The sequence below is a fragment of the Dromiciops gliroides genome, chromosome 5 (genome assembly GCF_019393635.1).
Source record: "Dromiciops gliroides isolate mDroGli1 chromosome 5, mDroGli1.pri, whole genome shotgun sequence".
NCBI lineage: Eukaryota > Metazoa > Chordata > Mammalia > Microbiotheria > Microbiotheriidae > Dromiciops > Dromiciops gliroides.
The window spans coordinates 143,919,682-143,942,693 of record NC_057865.1 but is presented as its reverse complement, the minus strand read 5'-3'; the positions used below and the strand labels follow the sequence as shown (position 1 = coordinate 143,942,693).

The window sequence follows — 23,012 nt, the reverse complement described above, 5'->3', positions numbered from 1 at the left end:
ATGACGTAACTGTACTTTGTCCAGATAAATGATAGTATATATTACTTTGGGGTAAACTTTTTAAAACAATAATAAATCTAGGGGCACCTAGGTGGTGCAGTAGATAGAGTACCAGCCCTGGAGTCAGGAGGACCCGAGTTCAAATCAGGCCTCAGACACTTAACACTTACTAGCTGTGTGACCTTGGGCTAGTCACTTAACCCCAATTGCCTCACCAAAAAAAAAAACAAAAAACAAAACCCAAACAAACAAAAAAATAATAATAAATCTGAGACATCGAGGAGAACTTGAAATTTGTCTTGTCTAACCCCATCATTTTCCAGATGGAAATACTGAGACTCAAAAAACTTATGTGATTTAAAATGATCTCTATGTAAGTTCTGGAAGAGGGAAAGAAAGAAGATTATCTCCTGAAGCAACTTTCAATAATGTAATAAATTTGTCTCAAGGAGGTAGGTCTTCTATACAGCCAGCACATGACTACTCCAGCCTGAAATGAAGGAGTAGAGAATCCAGTGATTTCAATCCTAAAAGCTGGTCCTATCAACTAAAGAGAAGCAGGAAACTGTGTAACATTTGCTGTAGGCAGATGTTTCTGAACCACTGCCTTATAGGAGATGAGCTTTGAGTAATCATTTGCCAGTGGTAGATATGAATTTTGGTTCAAGACAAAAATGAGACTGTTATTATTTGGAAGCAACTTTAGAGATCATTTGGTATAACCCATTTATTTATTTATTTGTTTGTTTGTTTGTTTATTTATTTATTTATTTATTTATTAGTGAGGCAATTGGGGTTAAGCGACTTGCCCAGGGTCACACAGCTAATAAGTGTTAAGTGTCTGAGGCCGGATTTGAACTCAGGTACTCCTGACTCCAGGGCCGGTGCTCTATCCACTGTGCCACCTAGCTGCCCCATAACCCATTTATTTTACATTTGAAGATATTTAGTCCCACACTGTTTTCTTTCCAGTCCCCCTTTATAACCTTTTGAGAGAGAGCTACATAATATGAATTTGTGACCACAGAACAGAAGCCAGCCTCATTATTAATGCCATATTCTACTTAAATATGCTAATTAGATAGACAAGTGGGTTTTAGAAAAACTTAGGCCTTAACTTTTGAGTGAAAATTCACTTCTGGGTCACAGGAAAAGCTCATACTTCTGCAGAGTAAAACAAATGACCTGGGGCAGCTAGGTAGCGTAGTGGATAAAGCACTGGCCCTGGATTCAGAAGGACCTGAGTTCGAATCTGGCCTCAGACACTTGACACGTATTAGCTGTGTGACCTTGGGCAAGTCACTTAACCCTCATTGCCCTGCAAACAAACAAACAAATTAAAAAAAAAAATGACCTAAGCAAGTCATAGAATCCTGACTTCTATTTCAAAGATTTTCATGCAAAACAAGAAAGGATGAAAGACTAATGTGCTTTTATCCACCAACTCATCCTAACAATTCATTTCAGAGGTAGCATCAAGAGAAGGAAGCTGCTATCAACAGACCATATATTTTGTCTTTCCAAGTCCCTAACCAAAGAAAAATATAAGCTCGCTTTTGGAGGCTAAAAAAAACTGTTAACGAGGTATTTTTGTATCATTTTAAAATTTTGTGTCAAAAAAAAGAAAGAAAAATCTGTGATTCAGAGGAAGCTGAGGAGTTCACCTCAGGGTTTAGAGCTGTTGGCCTGAACATTCTGCCAGTACAAGCAGAATTCTACACAAATATCCTCAATTCACATCACTGAAGGAGAAATCATGACTCTGTCAAGATCAAACCTTTCAGGCACAGCCTCGTGTTATGCTATATTTTAACTGTTTACAGGGGTAAACAGGTCAAGGTCCTGGTGTGTGTTTCTAAGCATGGGGCACATCTTCCCGGCCTGCATTCAGGTAGAGATAAGGCACCTAGACAAAATATAGTAACTGAACTAGATGTGCTCTAGGGTTTCTAGGGTACTAGTATTATTATTATGTGGCATACGGCCTTGATTATTTCAGATTACTTAAATTCAGTGTTATACTTGTATAAACAACAGTCAGATGATCACAACATGGCCAATTCTCTTTTTTCAGAGCTGACCAATTAGTACTGAATAGTAAGAAAAGTGGCCAGGAAATGATCTGAAGATTGAAAAAATAGACCATTTAACCTCAGCTTGGCTAAAAAGATTATATGAAGATACTATCTTAAGTACTAGATAATTAGAAATGATTTTTTTCATCATCAAATACATTAAAATTAATTTATTCAGAATTTTTATTTTTCCTCAAAATGTACATATATATCTATTATAAGAAAACCACTTCTTTATTAAACAAGTGGGTTTTAGGCCAATATGATTTGTTTAATGAATCAAAAAGTATTTAAGTGCTTATTATGTAAGAGGCACAACCCTAAGCACTATGCATGCAGAGAATGGTAAAATCTATCCCTGGTATCAAAGAGCTCACACTCTAATGACAATATGAAAATAAGAAAGGTACATTCAAAATCTATACAGAGTAAACTGGAAGTATTCTCAGAGGGAAAGGCACTAACAGTGGAAGGCACTGAATAAGGCCCCATGTAAAACATAGGATTTGAGCTAAGTCTTGAAGGAAGTCAGGGAAATTAAGAGGCAGAGGTATGGAGCAAGGTCATTCATGCCTAAGAGAAAGACAATGAAAAGGAGAGAGGACTGATAAAGTGAGAGTTACATGTAAAGAAAGCAAATGGAATAAAGTCACTATATGATCCAGTGAGTGGAGACCATCAATATGGAAGAAGGTTAGAAAAGTGGGATGGGGCAGGGACATAGGACATGGGTTATCTGGGAATCATCTATATAGAAATGATCAATGAAACATCAAATCTCTTTGGGGCAATTATTCTATAAATTTATCCTTATTTTTTCAAAATACAGTGTTGCTGCTTAATTAGAAATAATATAGTCATGGGAGGAGCCAAGATGGTAGAGAAAAAGCAGGGATTCACCTCAGCTCTCCTCAAGGCCCCTCCAAACAACTTTAAATAATGCCTAAAGATTAACTCTGGAAAGAGAAATTCCATTTAAAGTAACGGTAGACAATATAAAATACTTGGGAGTCTACCTGCCAAGACAAACCCAGGAACACATTTACAAAACACTTTTCACACAAATAAAATCAGATCTATGTAATTGTAAAAATATCAATTGCTCATAGATAAGCCGAGCTAATATAAGAAAAATGACAATTCTACATAAATTAATTTACCTATTCAGTGCCATACCAATCAGACTACCTAAAAATTATTTCACAGAGTTAGAAAAAATAATAAAAAAATTCATCTGGAAAAACAAAAGGTCAAGAATATCAAGGGAACTAATAAAAAAAAAATGCACAGGAAGGTAGGCTAGCCACACCAAATTTGAAGCTATACTATAAAACGGCAGTCATCAAAACTATTTGGTACTGGTTAAGAAATAAAGTGGTGAATCAATGGAATAGGTTAGGCACAGAAGACACAGTAGTAAATGACTATAGTAATCTACTATTTGATAAACCCAAAGACTCTAGCTTCTGGGATAGGAACTCAGTATTTGACAAAAACTGCTGGGAAAACTGGAAGATAGTATAGCAGAAACTAGGAATAGACCAACATCTTACACCTTATACAAATAAAAGGTCAAAATGGGTTCAAGATTTAGACATAAAGGGTAATACCATAGATAAATTAGGAGAGGAAGGAATAGCTTACTTCTCAGATCTATGGAGAGGAAAACAATTTATGTCCAAACAAGAGATAGAGAATATTATGAAACGCAAGATGGAAGACTACAAACAGAAGCAATGCAGCCAATATTAGGAGGCAGAAAACTGGGAAACAATTTTTACAGCCAGCATTTCTGATAAAGTCCTCATTTCTAAAATATATCAGGAATTAAATCAAATTTATAAGAATCCAAGTCATTCCCCAATTGAGAAATGGTCAAAGGATATGAACAGGCAGTTTTCTGATGAAGAAGTCAAAGCTATCTATTGCCATATGAAAAAATGCTCTAAATCACTATTGATCAGAGAAATGCAAATTAAAACAACTCTGAGGTACCACCTCATACCTATCAGATTGGCTAATATGACAAAAAAGGAAAATAATAAATGTTGGAGAAGCTGTGGAAAAATTGGAACACTAATGCATTGTTGGTGGAGCTGTGAACTGATCCAACCATTCTAGAAAGCAATCTAGAACTATGCCCAAAGGGCTATGGGACTGTTCATACCCTTTGACCCAGTGGTACCACTGCTAGGTCTGTATCCCAAAGAGACCATAGAAAATGAAAAAGGACCCACATGTACAAAAATATTTATAGCAGCTCTCTTTGTGGTAGCAAAGAATTGGAAATTGAGGGAATGTCCATCAATAGGAGAATGGCTAAACAAGTTGTAGTATATGAATGTAATGCAATACTACTGTGCTGTAAGAAATGATGAGCAGGAGGAGTTCAGAGAAACCTGGAAGGACTTACATGAACTGATGCTGACTGAGAGGAGCAGAACCAGGAGAACATTGTACACAGTAACAGTAATATAGTGTGATGAACAATGGGGATAGACTTGGCTCTTCTCGGCAGTGCAACAATACAAAACTCTTTCAAAGAACTCATGATAGAAAATGTTCTCAACATCCAGAAAAAATAACTGTGAATTATTAATGCAGATTGAACCATACTGTTGCTACTTTTGAACTGGGTTTTTCCTTTCTTTTTTGAGGTTTTTCCCTTGTGCTCTGACTCTTCTTTCACAAGATGACTAATGTAGAAATATGTTTAATGGGATTGTACACATACAACCTATATCAGACTGCTTTCTGTCTTGGAGAGGAGGGAAGGAAAGGAAGGTGGCAGAAAAAAATTCGGAACTACAAATCCTGTGAAAACAAATGTTGAAAATTATCCTTATATGTAACTGGAAAAAAAATAAAATACTTCAAATAAATAAATAAATTCTGGGGCAGCAGAACCCACAAAAGCACAAGGTGAAACAATTTTTCAGACCAAGACAACTTAGAAGGTCAGTGGGAAAGGTCTGTTGCACTGGGGTAAGAGCTGAGCACACTCATGTGAGAGGGAGAGAAAATATGGAATTCAAAAAAAATTTTAAAACAAATGTTAAAAATTGGTTTTACATGTAATTTGGGAGAAAATAAAATATAAAATAGGCTTGTGTTTTGCTTCAAACTATATATATATTTTTTACTTCTTTCATTTCTACATTTTTATATATACAGTAAATCATAGTAATCTGGAAGTCAAAAATCTAGCATTATCCAGTAAATCAAAAATGAAACAAAAAGTTTCAGAAAGCAGGCTCCACCAAGAATAATTGAAGATAAAAAGTTTAATGATGGTTCCTTATGCCTGGTCAGTTCATCAACCAGAAAGGGGGAAAGAAAGAAGAAGAAGAAAGAAAAATTCTTCATAGTTGGTAATAGCTATTAAAAGTCACGTATCACAAAATACCAGCATTCGAAAAGGGCAAAAATATCTAAGGAGAAAAGAAGAAAAGCAGAGAAAAGAGAAACAGCATATGGAGTCGGAACTCTGGATTAGTCATCAAAAACGCATTTTAAAGTCTTAGCTCTAAGCGATCTCTGAGCTCTCGGCTGGCTCTCTGAAAAGCAATGTAGGATTTCATCTTTTGCTAGGTGAGACTAGCTACCTGGAAGACCTTAAACGGGTTGTTTAACTTTTCAGAATGTCAGAGTGTCTCATCTATAAAATGAGGGATTTGGACAAGATATTCCTGAAGGTCACTTTCATCTCTAACATGCTTTATAACTTGAAAAGGGCAAGAATGAGGTAATTTTGATGGATCGGTACAGTAAGGATTCATGTTTCTAATGTGTTCAGCCAGGCACTGAAAGGAGTTTCTATTTACATGTGCACACTGTTATGGAAAAGAAGCTTCTTAAGGGGAAGGACTGTTTGGTTTTTAACCTCCATTCCCAGTGCTTAGCACAGTACCTGGCACAAAGTAAGCACTTAAATTTAAATGCTTACTGAATTAATCATCAAATTTTCCAGAGGTTCAAAATCAAATACAGCTACTGAGAATATAGTACCCTACATTCAACTAAATTATACTACAAACACATCCTATATTAGCTGTTTTCAATGAAAAGATCAGAGGATCTATGGCTGAAAAGGAAAAAAAAATGGAGATGACAGAGGCGGTGCCTGAAGAATAAATTTTTTAAATAAGCCAACCATGATGGTAGCAAACAGGTCTATATGCTTTCTTCCTTAAAAAAAAAAAATTTGTAACAACAATGTCAACACTGGTCAGTCTTGCTGATACCTGAAAAACTTCTACAGCATGCACAAATGAACAAAGTGAGCTGGATTTTGAGAAGAGTGACAGCAGAATAATTCTTTCAGTGGGGCATATGCTAAAAACCAAATTCTCAGAAGCTGGAAAATTCACCCATACTAGACTATTCAAAGGGGCCAAAGTATGAGGTGACATGAATAAAAAACAAAATTTTTATGACAGATTGCATCATAATTTGGTATGTCAAAATACTACTGTAGAACAAAATGCCTACCTGAAGATAATACAGCTTCATTACACAATTATTAAGAGAACCCTGAGGAAGTATTTAGCATCTTGTGATATTTTTCCTATCTTCCTGCCCATCTACCTACAAATCAGGATATTAGTCAGAACACGAACTGTTAGTACTAAAGAGATTTCACTACTGAATCTTCAGTCTCATTCTAATAATTAAAAGAATGGGATTTGGAATTTTACATCTGAAATTTTGTTGTCAAAATTTAAGAACTTGAGGAATATTGTGGGTTGTTATTATATTTGTAGAAATGTTTTCAGATGGTGTCAAAGAATTTAAAGGTTTTGGAGTAAACCTTGCAAAAATTCACTAGCACAACTTCTTAAAATGGTTAGAGATACCTATTCCTCATAGTTAAAATATAATACACATGAGATAAAATAAGTTGACCATAATCTTCCTGTTTAATTATTTACTTAACATTAATAATCAAAAGGTAACTGAACCAAGTTCCCTCAGTGTTTATATCTTTCAAGGAATCTTGCATAATTTTGACATCATCATGGAAGATATCATTTTGAGGTAATCTTTGAACCAGAATTTTCTATATAAAATCAGGTGCTTCTTTATAATCAACAAATAAAAAACAGAAGCTTGAATTCTCTACAACTTTCAATTAAATGTGTGAAAGTGAAGAGGCAGTGTGACACAGAATTTCAGAGGACTTCCCTGTTATCTACCCATGCCTTCATTAAAGAGGACCTTGACTTATCCTCAAATATTGTGCACAGTTGGGAAGGTAATATCTTCAGTAACTAATGTGTTCTAGGCTTTTACCCAGGTACTAACATGATATTGCACAGCTATATCTTTCATTCATGTCTGATTTTACTTTTGCAAGTTCAATTACTGCCTAAAAACAATGTTTATAATTGGACTTTTTATGGTAGTGGTTTTTCCTTCATTCTTGAAGAGGACCATGACATCGGGAGGTGATGTCATGACTTGCAGTGAATTGGATTTAAGTGAGGGAGGGCTGTATAAAATCACCAACCTCACTCTCTCCTCCTGAGTCATCTGGGTCTCAGGATGACTGGAGATGGCCCAGGATGTTTGAGGCAATCAGGGTTAGGTGACTTGTCCGGGATCACACAGCTAGTATCAAGTGCCTGAGGCCACATTTGAACTCACGTCCTCTAGACTCCAGGAACTTTTTGTGGTATGATGTCTGAAAACACAACTCTTATTGAAAATTTTACTTACCCCAAGACCCCGCTATGTTCCTCCTTGTTAATTTTTTTCACATGTATTTTGTGCGTGTCACATTATTAGAATGTATAAAGCCTAGTCAGGGGAATGCAGGAAAGTTTCAGGGATTAGGGCTCCCTTTTCTTGCTTAACTTGCCACCTCACAAAGGAAACTAGTTGCAGATTTTCACTCCCATAAAAAGGATTCACCAGATGATTCTTTAAAATTGTTCAGTTCTACTAAGGCTTTTAAATGTATTCAACTTACAAATATTTGATTTACCTATAATTTTACCTTGAAAAAATAAGATATTTATTCACAGAAATTTACATATGGAGAGAGATGTATGCATATATATTATATATAATTTAAATAATGAATCTATTAAAATGCAATTTTGTTACTTTAGGATTATCTAGTCTTTAAAAAAAAAAAGAAAAGGCATTACCTGTAAGTGTAGCTCTTTATCCAACTGACTTATTCCTTGTGCAAGTTTTGCTAGCTGTTCAGCTATTACAGCTTGGTGAATAGATTGAGAAGTGTAAGTCTTTACATCAAAATCTTCACTTAAAAAGTCAAAATAACATTCTGAAGGAAAAATGAAAAAGGCTTATTAAAAATATAGAAATAAAAGATAAACAAAATTATTATTTTGATACTAAACCCTTGGTAAAGAAGGCATTGATTATAAGGCAATTACTATATAGATATTAATCTTAAAAAAAAAAGAAAAAAAGAGTCATTCCATGCCCATGAAAAAACAGTAAGGACAGTATTTAGGGTCCCAGTAGTTTGTACACCAACTCACGAAACATCAGTAATAAAGTGAACTTGAAATTCTAACAAATGGAAGCAAATATTAGTTGTCATCTGCCAAGACTGAGCAAGATGGGGCTCATGACAGGATTATGACCAAGGTAAGAAAAATGAGTTTCTATCAAATAGGCATAACATAAGGAAAATAGAAATTACCCGCATGATAATAAGGTATATACACATCTTTATGAACTTAAGAATGGAGACACATTAGAGAAGATCTAAGTTCAGTTAAAAGGATGGAAAATAGAAGTGACATTATCATTTGTGGGAACTGGTATAAATTTCCAAGATAGATGGGAAAAAATGGTTGATAAATTCCTGATGCAAATTATAAAAGCAAGTTGATTGCACCTTCCCTCATCTCTCACTGGTCCTGGAGGAGAGGTAACTGTACTCTTTGCTCCCCACTGCCACTTCCTAAGCTTCCCTCTGCCACCATCACTTAGCAACTGCTCCTCCTTTGAGGTTCACTCTTTCCAAATATATGACCCAGTTCTTATACTGGGGACATTTACCTATATTAATGTCCAGGATGTTCTCTCTCCTTCCTACTGAATTGAGTACAAAACTGAGTTCACAATCTTCATCTCCATCACAATCCACACTTCTGTACTAGAGGACTTCAATATATATGTTGACATTTCCTCAAACATTCTGGCCTCCATTTGTTTCATCTTCTCAACTGCCATAATCTACTCCTTCATATTGCCTCTGCTACACACAGGAACAGTCATATGCTTGAATTCAACATTGATCACAAGTGCCAGCAGAACCTAAAATTTGTCTTTCCAACCATAACATTCCATTATTCCATTTCTCTCTATACTTCACTTCTAAGCCTATATTCTTTATTCTCACAGTGGCTTATAGTCCTTTCACTTCTCAGAACTCTCCTAGGGCATCATCCCTGCTTTAGTTTCATTTTCTTTTCTTTCTAATCTCGACCCCATCTTTAACCATCTGAATTTTATTTTGTCTTCTAATCTTGCACCTTGTCTTGCCAAACCTCAATACCCATTACTCCTATCTTCCTCTTCTGCTCCTACTCATGTACTACTAAACTATAGTAGAGACGATGACAACAATTCAGACTGGGTGAGTCAAAAATTTATGTTATTAAATCTAAACTTGACCCTCAAAATATAAGGAAATCTTTTAATTTTCCCCTGAATTAACTCTCCTTCACATTTTTTTTTAATATGAGGCAATTGGGGTTAAGTGACTTGCCCAGGGTCACACAGCTAGTAAGTGTTAAGTGTCTGAGGCCGGATTTGAACTCAGGTCCTTCTGACTCCATGACCAGTGCTCTATCCACTGTGCCACCTAGCTGCCCCTCCTTCACATTCTTAATAGTGGCCGTGACAAACCTCTTCTCTCCCAAGCCTCAAAGATCAACCCCTCCCTCAAACTCTCAGCAGAGAAGCCAGTCTAACACTTCACTGACATTCTCCATGAGTTTACTCTTCTCTGCTTCTCTACATCATGAAATCACTTATATTACCTCATCTTCCCCCCTTGTTTCCTCCCATACTCCAATATCTGATGAAGAGGTGGATCTTGTCCTCGACAAGGCCAATTCCTTGACATATACCCTTAATCCTTTCTGCTCCTGTCTCCTCCATCAGACTACCCCCATAACTATCTCCCTTTTTTCCTATCTAATCTCCAACTCTGCCAACTAAGCAAAGAATAAAGATTTAACTGTCTACTATGTGATAGGCACTATGTCACACAATGGAATACAAATGAAAAAATGAAGCCGTCCAACTCAACTCACATTCTATCAAAAGGAAAATGTAAACATTGAAGTATATACAGAGAAACAAAATAAATATAATATAGCTAAGTACAAGGTAATTAGTAAAGGAGGGAACTGGCAGTGAGAGGAATCCAAAAAGGAATCCCGGGTAGAGCAGTCTTTCAATGTCATCTTAAAGGAAGAGATAGATTCTGTGAGGTAGAGATGGAAAGACTGTATACAATCCAAGAATGGAGGATCACCAGTGCAAAAGTCTTGAGATTAGAGGCAGAATAAACAAATGAATGAATGAATGAATGAAAATCATTTATTAAAAGATTATGTGGGGGGCAGCTAGGTGGGGCAGTGGATAGAGCATCAGCCCTGGACTCAGGAGTACCTGAGTTCAAATCTGGCCTCAGACACTTAACACTTACTAGCTGTGTGACCCTGGGCAAGTCACTTAACCCCAATTGCCTCACTAAAAACAAAACAAAACAAAAAAAAAGATTATGTGGGTCAGCTATATGGCTCAGTGGATAAAGCACTGGCCCTGGATTCAGGAGGACCTCAGTTCAAATCTGATCTCAGACTCTTACTAACTGTGTGACCCTGGGCAAGTCACTTAACCCTAACTGCCCTGCAAAAAACCCCAAAAATCAAAACAACAACAACAACAACAAAAAAGATTATGTTCAAAGAATTGTGTTAAACAAATAGATACAAAGAGAAAAGGCAATCTCTGTGCCTGAAAAGCTCCTATTCTAATGGGGGGAAAAACACATATGGAAGATTTCAGCTCTAATCAAATAGAAAGGTCCCATAGTCCTTGGGATGCAATGGCAAAGGAGATGGCAATGCCAGTTCTTTAATGTAATTTTTCCACTGGAAAAAAAAAATACTATCAGTTTCCAATGTTGAACCATTTGACAGCACCACAGACATTTGTGTCAAGAGCTTTCATTTCTGGATCTCTAGTTGCTATGGCTGTAACACCTACAGGAGTAGTTGCTAGCCTCTATCTATGTGTATTGTTCCCTCGGATGATGGCTATATGTAGTGGGCTAGAAACATTGCTATTCCAAACGCTCTTAGGTTCAGGTATGTAATAGGTTGTCTCTATCAGATTCTGAGAGGAAATGATGGTCAAGGTGGCAGTGGAAGTGATTTGATTTGCTTGGCACGTGCTACACCTATCTCTCTCTCAGGGTGCCTTGTTGTTTCAGCTAGGCTGGCTTGCTTGCCCTGTAGATAGCAACTGGTTGGCAGTTAATGGGATAACTGGTCCCCTCTCCACAGAAATTAATTCCCAGGATATTGGCCATGAGGAGTGGGCTGGGGCAGAACCAGTGTTATAAGGATACTACCACTCCCAGGCCTCTTATGCCCATCTGACCATTGGTGGAAACTGATCAACAGATGTTGCTGGTGGTTATGAGGAAGTGGGCCCTTTCTCCACAATGATCCCTTCCCTCAATGTTGGCTGCACGGGCTGGGCTGGACATAGGTTTGGGGGACACTGCCACTACCGAAGTTCTTGGATTCAGAGACTTGGGCTATCTTTATCTGTATCTGAAGGAAAATGATGGTCAATGTGCTGGTGGTGGTTTAACTTGCCTGGTATATGCTGCCTCCTTTCTTTCTCTGGGACTATCTTGCTTCTGCTTTGAATGTTCAAGGGCAGTTAGCTAGACTTTTATAGAGGCTGAAAATATATGTTGATGCCAGGTTATGAAAGACTTTAAAAGTCAAATAAAGGAATTTATATTTTCTCATAAAGGCAACAGGAAGCCTCTGGAATTTATTGACTAGGGGAGTTATATGGGTAAATACTACTTTGGCAGCAGTGGAAGCAATGGGAACCTTGCAGGGGACATGATTATTCTACCTTAAAGTTTGTGAAAGAGAATTAGAAAACCAGAGACAGTCTGGTCTCCAACATAGATTTCTAGAGAGCTTATTTCAAAGCATTTAGGAGAATTACAGGATTATAGAGATTAAAATTGTATAAGTAAAGTCAGTCCAGAAGGGATAGGAAGTTCTTAAGAATGAGTCTGAAGATATAAAAGAGAAAGAATTGAAAGGCTGTAAGAATAAACTAATGTGGATTCTCTCCCTCCCTCTCATTCCTCCCCCACTCACTGATAAGGTTAACAAAATGACATCAACTATACAGATGATATCACACAAAACCTATTTTCACATTAGCCATATCACAAAAAAAGCTGGAAAAATAAGGAAAACGAGGAAAATTATACTTCAATTTACACTCAGTTCATCAATTCTCTTAGGAAGTAGATAGCATTTTCTCATCATGAGACCTTTAGAACTATCTTGGATCATAATATTGATCTGAGTAGCTATATCTTTCATAGTTGATGATCATTAGAACATTGCTCTTGGGGCGGCTAGGTGGCGCAGTGGATAAAGCACCGGCCCTGGATTCAGGAGGACCTGAGTTCAATTCCGGCCTCAGACAATTGACACTACCTGTGTGACCCTGAGCAAGTCACTTAACCCCCATTGCCCCACCCCCCCCCAAAAAAAGAACATTGCTCTTATTGTACACAATGATCTCCTAGTTCTCACTTCACTTTGCATCAGTTCATATAGGTCTTGGCATGTTCTTTTCTGAAATCATTCCTCTAATCATTTCTTATAACACAATAGTATTCCATCACAATCATATGCAACAACTTGTTTAGCCGTTCCCCAATTGATCAGCATTCCCTTAATTTCCAGTTCTTTGCTATTACCAAAAAAAAAAAAAAAAGCGGGCATATTATTGTACAAATAGGTCCTTTTCCTTTTATCTTTTTGGGGTACAGACCTACTAGTGCTACTTCTGGGTCAAAGGGTATACACAATTTTATAAACTTTGGGCACATTTCCAAATCATTCTCTAAAATGATTGGATTAGGGTCACAATTCCACCAATCCTATCCTCTCTCATCTCCTTCATTTGTCATTTCTAATAGATGTAAGGTATTACCTCAGAATTGTTTTAATTTGCATTTCTCTAACCACTAGTGATTTAAAGCATTTTTTTTTGGTGGGGCAAAGAGGGTTAAGTGACTTGCCCAGGGTCACACAGCTAGTAAGTGTCAAGTGTCTGAGGCCACATTTGAACTTAAGTCCTCCTGAATCCAGGGACAGTGCTTTATCCACATGCCCCCTAGGTGCCCCTAAAGCATTTTTTCATATAACTATAGATAGCTTTGAGTTCTTCTAAAAACTGCCTGCTCATATCCTTTGACCATTTATCAATTGGGAAATGAATCTAACTTTTATGTTTGACTCTAATCCCTATATATTTGAGAAATGAGGCCTTTATCAAATAAACTTGCTGTAAAGTTCTGTGGGTTTCTTTTTTTTTTTTTAACATTACTTCATTCTCTATGGTACTTTTTAGCAAAATGTACTTTCCCTGATTATTACTTTTTTTTTTTTAAGTGAGGCAATTGGGGTTAAGTGATTTGCCCAGGGTCACACAGCTAGCAAGTGTTAAGTGTCTGAGTCCAGATTTGAACTCAGGTACTCCTGACTCCAGGGCCGGTGCTCTATCCACTGTGCCACCTAGCCACCCCGATGATTACTTTTAATTAGGACTATTTCTTCTTTTGCTTTGTCTAAGATTATTATTGTTACCCCTGCTTTTCTTTACTTCAGCTGCGGCATAAAAGATTCTGTTCCAGTCCTTTATTTTTTCCACAATTACATGTAAAAACAATTTTTAAAATATTTTTTAAAGTTTTTTTGAGTTTCAAATTCTCACTTTGTCTTTCCTCCCTTCCTCCCTCCCTTCCCTCCTCATTGAGAAGGCAAACAATTTAATAGATTATGTATATGGAGTCATGCAAAATATATTTCCATGTTAGTCATGTTGTAAAAGAAAACAAACCAAAAAAAAAAAGAAAGTAAAGAAAAAGCATGCTTCAGACTCCATCAGTTCACCCCTTTATTTTAACTCCATATGCATGTCTTTCTGTTTCAGTTATATTTCTTAAAACTGACTTGAGAAGACAATATCAGTTCCCTGCTCAAGCAGGTCCAGTGGCTTTTTAATGTCTCTAAGATAAAAAACAAATTTCTCCCTTTGGCATTTAATGGCCTTCACAATCTGGCTCCAGCCAAGGCTAACTGAATCTTACTCTACCTTAAGGAGCACACTCTTATGTTTCAGCCATACTGACTTACTTGCTATTCTCCACACCCAACATTTCATGTCTCACCTCTGTGCCTTTACATAACCAGTCCTCATGCCTGGTAAGCTCTACCTTTTGACCTCCATTTCCTGGCACTCCCTCCTCCTTTTAAGGTTCCCTACAGTGTCACCTCCTACAAGTGGCTTTTCCTGATTCCCACAGTTGTTAGCATCCCTTCCTCACAATTACTTATTATCTATTATGTGTATAAACATATATATGTTTGCATTTATTTAATTGAATATCCATTGCTTCTCCCCACACATCCCTCCCCCAAGAAGTTAAGTTTCTTGAGGACAGGAACTATCTCATTTTTGTCTTTATATCCTCAAGGCTAACTTAGTAGGTGCTTAATAAGTATCTATTGATTGCTAAGTTTTCTTCACTGACTGGAGTCAACAAGCATTTATTAAGAACTTACTCTATGCCAGGAACCGTACTAAACACTCATATTCAAGAGCTCCTTTCCATGCTGACAGGGTTTTGGGGTTTTTTTTAATTGAATAGAACAAAAGAATGTCTTTACAGTAAAAAAAAATTAATTGATAAGTCCATAAAATAATGTTTACATATATGATGAGAATTTAGATTACAGAATCATATATTCTAAGGACTAGAAGGACCCTCAACAGTCATCTAGTCCAACCCATGACAGAAAGAACTCAAATTTAATTGTTCAGAAGTTTTCCCTTACATTTGACCTCTATGACAACTACTCAATGGCCATGGTGCTGCCTTCCACTGACAAGTAAAACAAGTCTACTTCCAAATGATAGCCCTTCAAATACTTGAAGATGGCTATTCTATCCCAAGCTAATTTTTGTCCTAATGTCCCCAGTTTCCTCAAATGATTTTCATATGACTGGTTTTCAAGTCCCCTTCTTAACCTAATCCCTCTCTTCTGATAACCATCCCCAGTACTTTGGCAGCTATATGCAGTATGAATTGGAAAGGACAGAAAATGAATTTAAGATGACTGGGTAAGGGGTGAGAGGTGATAAGAGGCCAAAACAATAAAACAAAGTCAAAAGGATGAAAAAAAAGAAGAAAATGTGAAATCTCATCAGAAAAATAACTAACCTAGAAAATAGATCAAGGGGAGATAATTTAAGAATTATTGAACTAGGGGGCTGCTAGGTGGCACAGGGGACAAAGCACCCTCTTCTGATAAACATCCCCGGTACTTTTTAAAGGCCGTTGCCCAGAACCAAACATAATAATCTAGATGTGGCCCAAACAGGGCAGGTACAGCATGAGGATAACTACTCTTCTGGACACTCGCTTTCTTTCTTCCATCCTTTCTTCCTTTCTTTCTGGGGCAATGAGGGTTGAGTGTTTTTCCCAGGGTCACACAGCTAGTAAGTGTCAAGTGTCTAAGGTCACATTTGAACTCAGGTCCTCCTGAATCCAGGGCCAGTGCTTTATCCACTGCGCCACCTAGCTGCCCGACACTTTGTTTCAATCAATGCAGCCTAATATTACCTACTTTGGATGCTATAACATTTTGTGCACTGAAACTGCAGCCCACTAAGAAGAGCCCCAGTTATTATGAATATTTCACATCAAGCTATGACTACCCAATCCTCTGGTTCTATAGCTGATTTTTTTAAAATCCAAGTATGGTGCCTCATGGTCATTCCATAATCAATTAAGTGTTTACTCTGTGTGCTGGGCAATACACCAAGTACCAGGGATACTATAATATGAATCAACATAGACTCTCTTGGCAAAGAGTTTACTATCTAATGGGGGAAAGATATACAAAAATAAACGGTAAATAGGAGCACAAAATTTGTGCAAAGAATAGTTCTAGGTAAAGTAGTATGAGGTCACTTCCGACTAGTGGGGGAGAAGAAAGTCAGGAAGGATCTTATGACACCTATTTAGAAATAGCATGAGTTGGACCCTAGGGAAGGGACAAAAAGAATCCATTCCAAGTGTTGGTGATGCCATGGACAAAAGCAGGAAAAGAATGTGGCATGAAATTTGGTTGAACGGGGGGCTCAGTTTGGCTAAAATCCTAATATGTCAAAGGAAGGAGCATGAGAAGCTCAAAGGTCAGATTATAAAGAGCTTTGAATGCCAGAATGAGGTCTTTAAAATTTATTCAGTGGGGAGCAGTGAGGCACATAAGAATTTTGAGTAGCAGAATGATATGGTCAGGGTGTTTCAATAGAAAGACTATTTAGAATTAAAAAGGGGATAAACTAAAGGCTGGAAGACTAGTTAGTTAGGAAGATATAATAGTCTTGTCAAGAAAAGATGAGGCAGGGCAGCTAGATGGCACAGTGGATAAAGCACTGGCCCTGATTCAGGAGTACCTGAGTTCAAATCCAGCCTCAGACACTTAACACTTACTAGCTGTGTGACCTTGGGCAAGTCACTTAACCCCAATTGCCTCACCCCAAAAAAAAATTCTTAAAAAAAAGAAAAAAAAAGAAGAGGCTCCAAACAAGAGTTTAGTGGGAGTTGAGAGAAACAGAGAGAAGAAAACTGTACTGCTAAAGTGAAACTGAGAATTGGCTATATAGGGCAAAAGTGTCAAACACACGACCTATGAACCATGCAGCCCGCAACACTCTGAAGTACAGCCCAAACCAAATTAAAATGTAGTTTCTATCTGATTTTAATGTGTTAAAATATTAATTTTTTTAAAAAGAAAGATAAATTTGTGTGGTTTTATAAGTCAATTTGCATCCCAAAGGGATCCCTTTGTATGTAGTGGCTCCCCATTTGTTTGAGTTTAACACTACTAATACAGAGTAAGGAAGGAGTAGATGAAAAGGCCTCTAAGGTTCTTTCTATTTATTAGGCTGTGAGGTCCTAGAACGTACATCTGTTTCTTTGACTTTCTTTAGATGCCTAGCACTTGGTATAGTGTCTGGCACATAGTAGGCACTGAAAAATGCTTGCTGACTTGACTTGGGTAAACAAAAAGATGGTGTTACCATCAATGGAAAATACTGGGAGGACAGTTTGGGGAAGATGATGAGTTTGTTCGGTTTAGGGCAAGTTGAATTTGAAGTGTTAGCCATAAGTGCAAGTAGAGATCTTCAATAATTAGAAACATGGGACTAGAACTGTGGAGAGAAATTGAGGGTGAGGAGGTAAGATACAGATTCTGGCGTCATCAACATAAAGATTATAACTAAAGCTATATGAGAAGATAAGGAGACTGAGAGAGTATAAAGAAAACAGAGAAAAGCACATAAATTTAGGGGTTATTCAAGCGTAAGGTTTGGAAATATAAAGAGCTGACAAAGGAAAAAGAAAAGAACAGTCAGATACTTCAAAACATTTAGAGTAAACCATTAAGAAACCAAAAGGAATCCAGATGGAGATGTAAATTCACAATGCTGACTAGCAAAGAAAATCAAGGACAGAAAAAAGGTCATTAGATTTAGTGAAAAAGAAATCATCTACAACCTTGGAAACAGCTACTGCAGTAGAACATGTGCATGGAAGCCAAAATTTCAAGGAATGAATGAATGAAAAAGTGGAGAAAAAAAAGTGGAGAACTGTGGCTGCAAAGGTAGAGAGAAATAGGATGTTACCTGCATAAGAGACTGACAGGATCAATGGAAAGTTTTCAAAAGATATAAAAAACTTAAGCACATTCATAGACATGGTAAGGCCTTACTCCTTATCAAAGCTAATCCCTCTACCTGCTCAAGAGATTACGTTCCATCTCATTTCTTCCAACATATTGCCCTCTCTGTAATTCCCACTCCATCACTTATTTTTAATCTCTGCCTGTCTACTGGCTCATTCCCTACTGCCTACAAACATGCCCATGTCTCCCCCATCTTGAAAAAACTCTCACTTGATCCTTCTATTCCCCACTATCATCTTGTAACTCTTAGGCCCTTTTTGGCTAAACTTGAAAATGTCTTCTACAACAGATGCCTCCACTTTTTCTCTTCTCACCCTCTTCTTAACCCCTTGCAATGCAGCTTCTGACCTCATCATTTCACCAAAACTGCTCTCTCCAAAAGTACCAATGACATCTTAATTGCTCAATTCGAGTCTTTTCTCAACCCCTCTACTCCTTGATTCTCTCTTTCTCTATAGGCTTCTACTTTCCTCTAATCCTCCTCCAGCTCAGATTGATATCTTTGTAAATTTAGCCATCTTTTGTCTCAACTCTTTTCCAGCCCTTAGTAATTCAATAGCTGTGGCTTCAGACAAACTGAGACCTGAGAAAGACCTTAATTGAGAAAGGCCAAGGTCACCTACCGCATCAGGAGTCATCTTGACTTCTGCCTTGCCCCGGATCTGGACTACTCTGGAGGAGAGAATGAGGCTAACTCATATTCAATTCACGGGCAAGTCAAGACATAACCGTCACGATGTCATTGGTCCCCTTCGAGAAGTACAACAGCTCCTCCTCCTCCTCCTCCCTTTATGACCTTTCCTCCATCTCCTCTGCTAGATCCACATCCAGATCATGCCTTCTCACAACAGGTTTCCCACAGGATTCCTTTCTTAGGCCCTCTGATCTTCTGCCTCTACACTACTTACCTGATGATCTCATGAACTCCCATTGATTTAATTAGTCCCTGTGTTGATGATGATCAAATCTCCCTATGCTATCCTAAGCTCTCTGCTGACTTTCAATCTCAGATCTCCAATGGCCTTTCAGATATCTCAAACTAGATGTCCCACACACATCTTAAATTCAACATGTTGGGGCAGCTAGGTGGCGCAGTGGATAGAGCACCGGCCCTGGAGTCAGGAGGACCTGAGTTCAAATCCAGCCTCAGACACTTTACACTTACTAGCTGTGTGACCCTGGGCAAGTCACTTAACCCCAATTGCCTCACTAAAAAAAAAAAAAATTAAAAAAATAAATTCAACATGTCCAAAACTGAACTCATCATCTTTCTCCCTAAACCCTTCCCCTCTCCTAACTTCCCTATTTACTACAGAAGGCAATATCACCATCCCTGGGGCACCTAGATGGCATAGTAGATAAAGCACTGGCCCTGGAGTCAGAAGGACCTGAGTTCAAATCTCACCTCAGACACTTATTGGCTCTGTGACCCTGGGCAAGTTACTTAACCCCAATTGTCTTAAACATCCAGGGCCATCTCCAGTAGTACTGATGTATATCATGCCACTGGACCCAGATAGCTCTGGAGGAGAGAATGAGGTTGGTGACCTTGCACAGCCCTCCCTTACTTAAATCCAATTCAGTGAAAGTCACGACATCACCCCAATGTCATTGTCCTCTTTGAAAACAAAAGACAAACAAAACCAGCCATCCTCCCAGTCCCCTATGCTCACAACCTAGGTATTATCCTCAATGCCCCACTATTTCTTCCCCCACATATCCAATATGTTGCCAAGGCATGTAAATGTCACCTTTTCAATGTCTTTCAAATACAACCTACTCTCTCCTCAGACCCTGCCACAATTATAGTGCAGGTTTCTATCACCTTGCACCTAGAATACAGTAATAACCTTCTCATGGGTCTGCATGCCTCAAGGCTCTCTCCACTCCTCCATTCAGCCACCAAAGTGATTTTCCTAAAGTAAATAAATTCTAGTGGATCCTTATACCTCTAGGATTAAAGATAAATTCCTCTTTTTGGCATTAAAAGCCTATGATGGGGGCAGCTAGGTGGTACAGTGGATAAAGCACCAGCCTTGGATTCAGGAGGACCTGAGTTCGAATCTGGCCTCAGACACTTGACACTTAACTAGCTGTGTGACCTTGGGCAAGTCACTTAACCCTCATTGCCCCATCTAAAAAAAAAAAAAAGCCTATCATAACCTACTCTCCTCCTACGTTTCCAGTCTCCTTACACCTTACTCCCCAACACATAACTCTTCAATCCAGTGACATTGTCCTCCTGGATGTTACATGAACAAGACACTCCATCTCTTGGATCTTCATATCATCTCTGGCTATGCCCTATACCTGGAACCCTCTCCTTCCTCAGCTCCAACTACTGACCTCCCTGGCTTCCTTTAAGTCCCAACAAAAATCCCATCTTTTTTTGGAAGCCTTCCCTAATCCCTCTTAATTCTAGTACTTTTCCTCTCTTAATTAGTTCATATTTATCCTATATATAGTTTGCTTGTACAATTTTTTTGTCTGTTTCCCTTCACTAGATTGTGAACTTCTTTAGGGTAAAGACGGTGTTTTGCCTCTTTTTGTATCCCCAGTCCTTAGCATTTCTGGACACAATAAATACTGACTGAATAAAAGAAAGGAAGAAGAGAGAAGAGAGATTACTTTTGTCCTATATTCTATTTGTCAGTATCTTTTTTTTAATGGCCAAGGAAGGATACAGAATTTCCTTTTCCCTTGGTCTTTTCTTTTCTTTTCTTTTCTTTTGTGGGCCAACGAGGGTTAAGTGACTTGCCCAGAGTCACACAGCTAGTAAGTGTCAAGTGTCTGAGGCCAGATTTGAACTCAGGTTCTCCTGAATCCAGTGCCCATGCTTTATCCACTGCACCACCTAGCTGCCCCTATTTGTCAATATCTTTTTGAATCCCAGTTCTGTCATTTAGCACAATAGCAATCCTTCCCTGCTTTGCACTATCCAAAAATCTGGTAAGCAAGTCATCTATGCTTTCATCTAAGTCAGTGATAAAAATGTTTACCAGAAGAAGGTCAATGCCACAAATCTATAGCACTCCTTTTTCAGGTGGCATTGCTATCTTATTTCTAATATCACAGATTGTAGAGCTGGCAGACAACTTAAGAGTCTGACTAGTCAACTAGTCCTTAAGAGCCAGTGGTTAGCACTGGAAATAAAAAGAAATTGGGAGAAAAAACAACAACAGTTCCTGCTTTCAAGCAGCTCACAGTCTAATGGAGAATACAAACATGCAAACAACTATGTACAAAACATATACAGGATAAATTGGGGGTAATTTCAATGGGAAGGCACTAAGATTAAGGCCTGATAAAGTCTTCTTGCAGAAGGCAGGACTTAGCTGAAATCTGAAGGAAACCAGGAAAACATAACTTAACCACTAACTGGATATGAAGGTGACTAGCAGAAGGTGGTACTCTATAATAACAGAGAAGTTAGGAAGAGGAGAAGGTATGAGAAGAAAAATAAGTTAAGTTTTGGACACATGTAGTTAAAATGTCAGGGAGCAGCTAGGTGGTACAGTAGATAAAGCACCAGCCCTGGATTCAGGAAGACCTGAGTTCAAATCCAGCCTCAGACACTTGATACTTACTAGCTGTGTGACCCTGGGCAAGTCACTTAACCCCCATTGCCCCACCAAAAAAATAATAATAATAACAAAATGTCTATGGAACATCCAATTCAAGATGTCTAAAAGGCAGCTGGAGATATGAGACTGGGGGACAGAAGAGTGGTTAGGGCTGGATAAGATCTGAGAGTTATCCGTGTAAAGATAATTGAAACCATGGAACCTGATGAAATCACCAAATGAAATAGTATAGAAGAAGAGAAGAGGGCTCACTTAAAGATTATCTAGGCCTAACACCTTCATTTTGAGGATGAGGAAATTAGAAGAGATCATATAACTTGCCTGGGGTCATACAGGTAAGTCAGGGCTAGGGTTTTCAACCTTGCTTTTCCTATTACAAATCCAGCAATGTTTTCCCTCTACTACACTACCACCCTGGAATTAGATTAAAATCAATTAAACATACTTTCATTTAGTACCTGCTGTGTAGAAAGCTCTCTGTCCTCAAAGGGCCTACCTTTTACTTGGATAGACAGTGCATGGGGGCAGCATGCCTAGCTCCAGAGAAGGAGGATGGCATGAAATGGCAAACATAGTGGAAGCTTAAACAATATTTGTTAACTTGAACAGTGTGAACAAAGAGAGAGAAGTGGGAATGAGTAGGCTGTGTTCTGCATAAGGAAGCAGGTCAGCCTAATGGTAAAGACTGATAGGAAGAAGAAAATAAGAAGTTGGATTCCTCCAAGCATTCCATGATTTCCCCTTTTAATCTTTTGTTTAGTTCTAGTTGGTGCATTAAGATGGATTTGAAAGAGGTTTAATGTCATCCACATTTACAGACAACAATTACATGAGAAAAGATTTTTCAACAGCCTGAACTAGTTTATTCTTTGGTGTTTTGAATTTACTGATGGCCTATCTAGGTGTCATATTACTATTTTTCTTCACTGTTACTTTCAATCTACATACAACTATTGAGGTGATTTCAAACCCAGCCTCTTGTATTCCATTCTGGGAAAAGTTATTACAAGGAGACCCAGCTTCAGCCATCTTATGATTCTCTAAAGCCAAAAACAGGGAAACTGATGCACTGTTGGTGGAGCTGTGCATTAGGATCTATGTCGAAAGGTCAGTAAATTGTTCTGGAAAGTAATTTAGAACTATGCTTAAAAAAAATTTAAACTGTGCATACCCTTTGACCAGATACCACTAGAAGGCATATACTCCCAAAGAGACCAAGGAAAGAGAAAAAGAAACTATGTGTACTAGAAATATTTATAGTTATTTCTTTGTTA

The 23,012-nt window shown here is 38.0% G+C and overlaps 1 protein-coding gene across 2 annotated transcripts in view; it reads right to left on the bottom strand.

The window, feature by feature from the left end:
- COG5 (component of oligomeric golgi complex 5) overlaps nt 1–23,012 on the bottom strand; it is a 349,622-nt gene that overhangs the window by 324,815 nt on the left and 1,795 nt on the right. For both annotated transcript variants that reach the window (XM_043965892.1, XM_043965890.1), the window contains exon 2: nt 8,228–8,367. In XM_043965892.1, the coding sequence (XP_043821827.1) occupies nt 8,228–8,367 (140 nt within the window). The remainder of the gene's footprint in view (nt 1–8,227; nt 8,368–23,012) is intronic.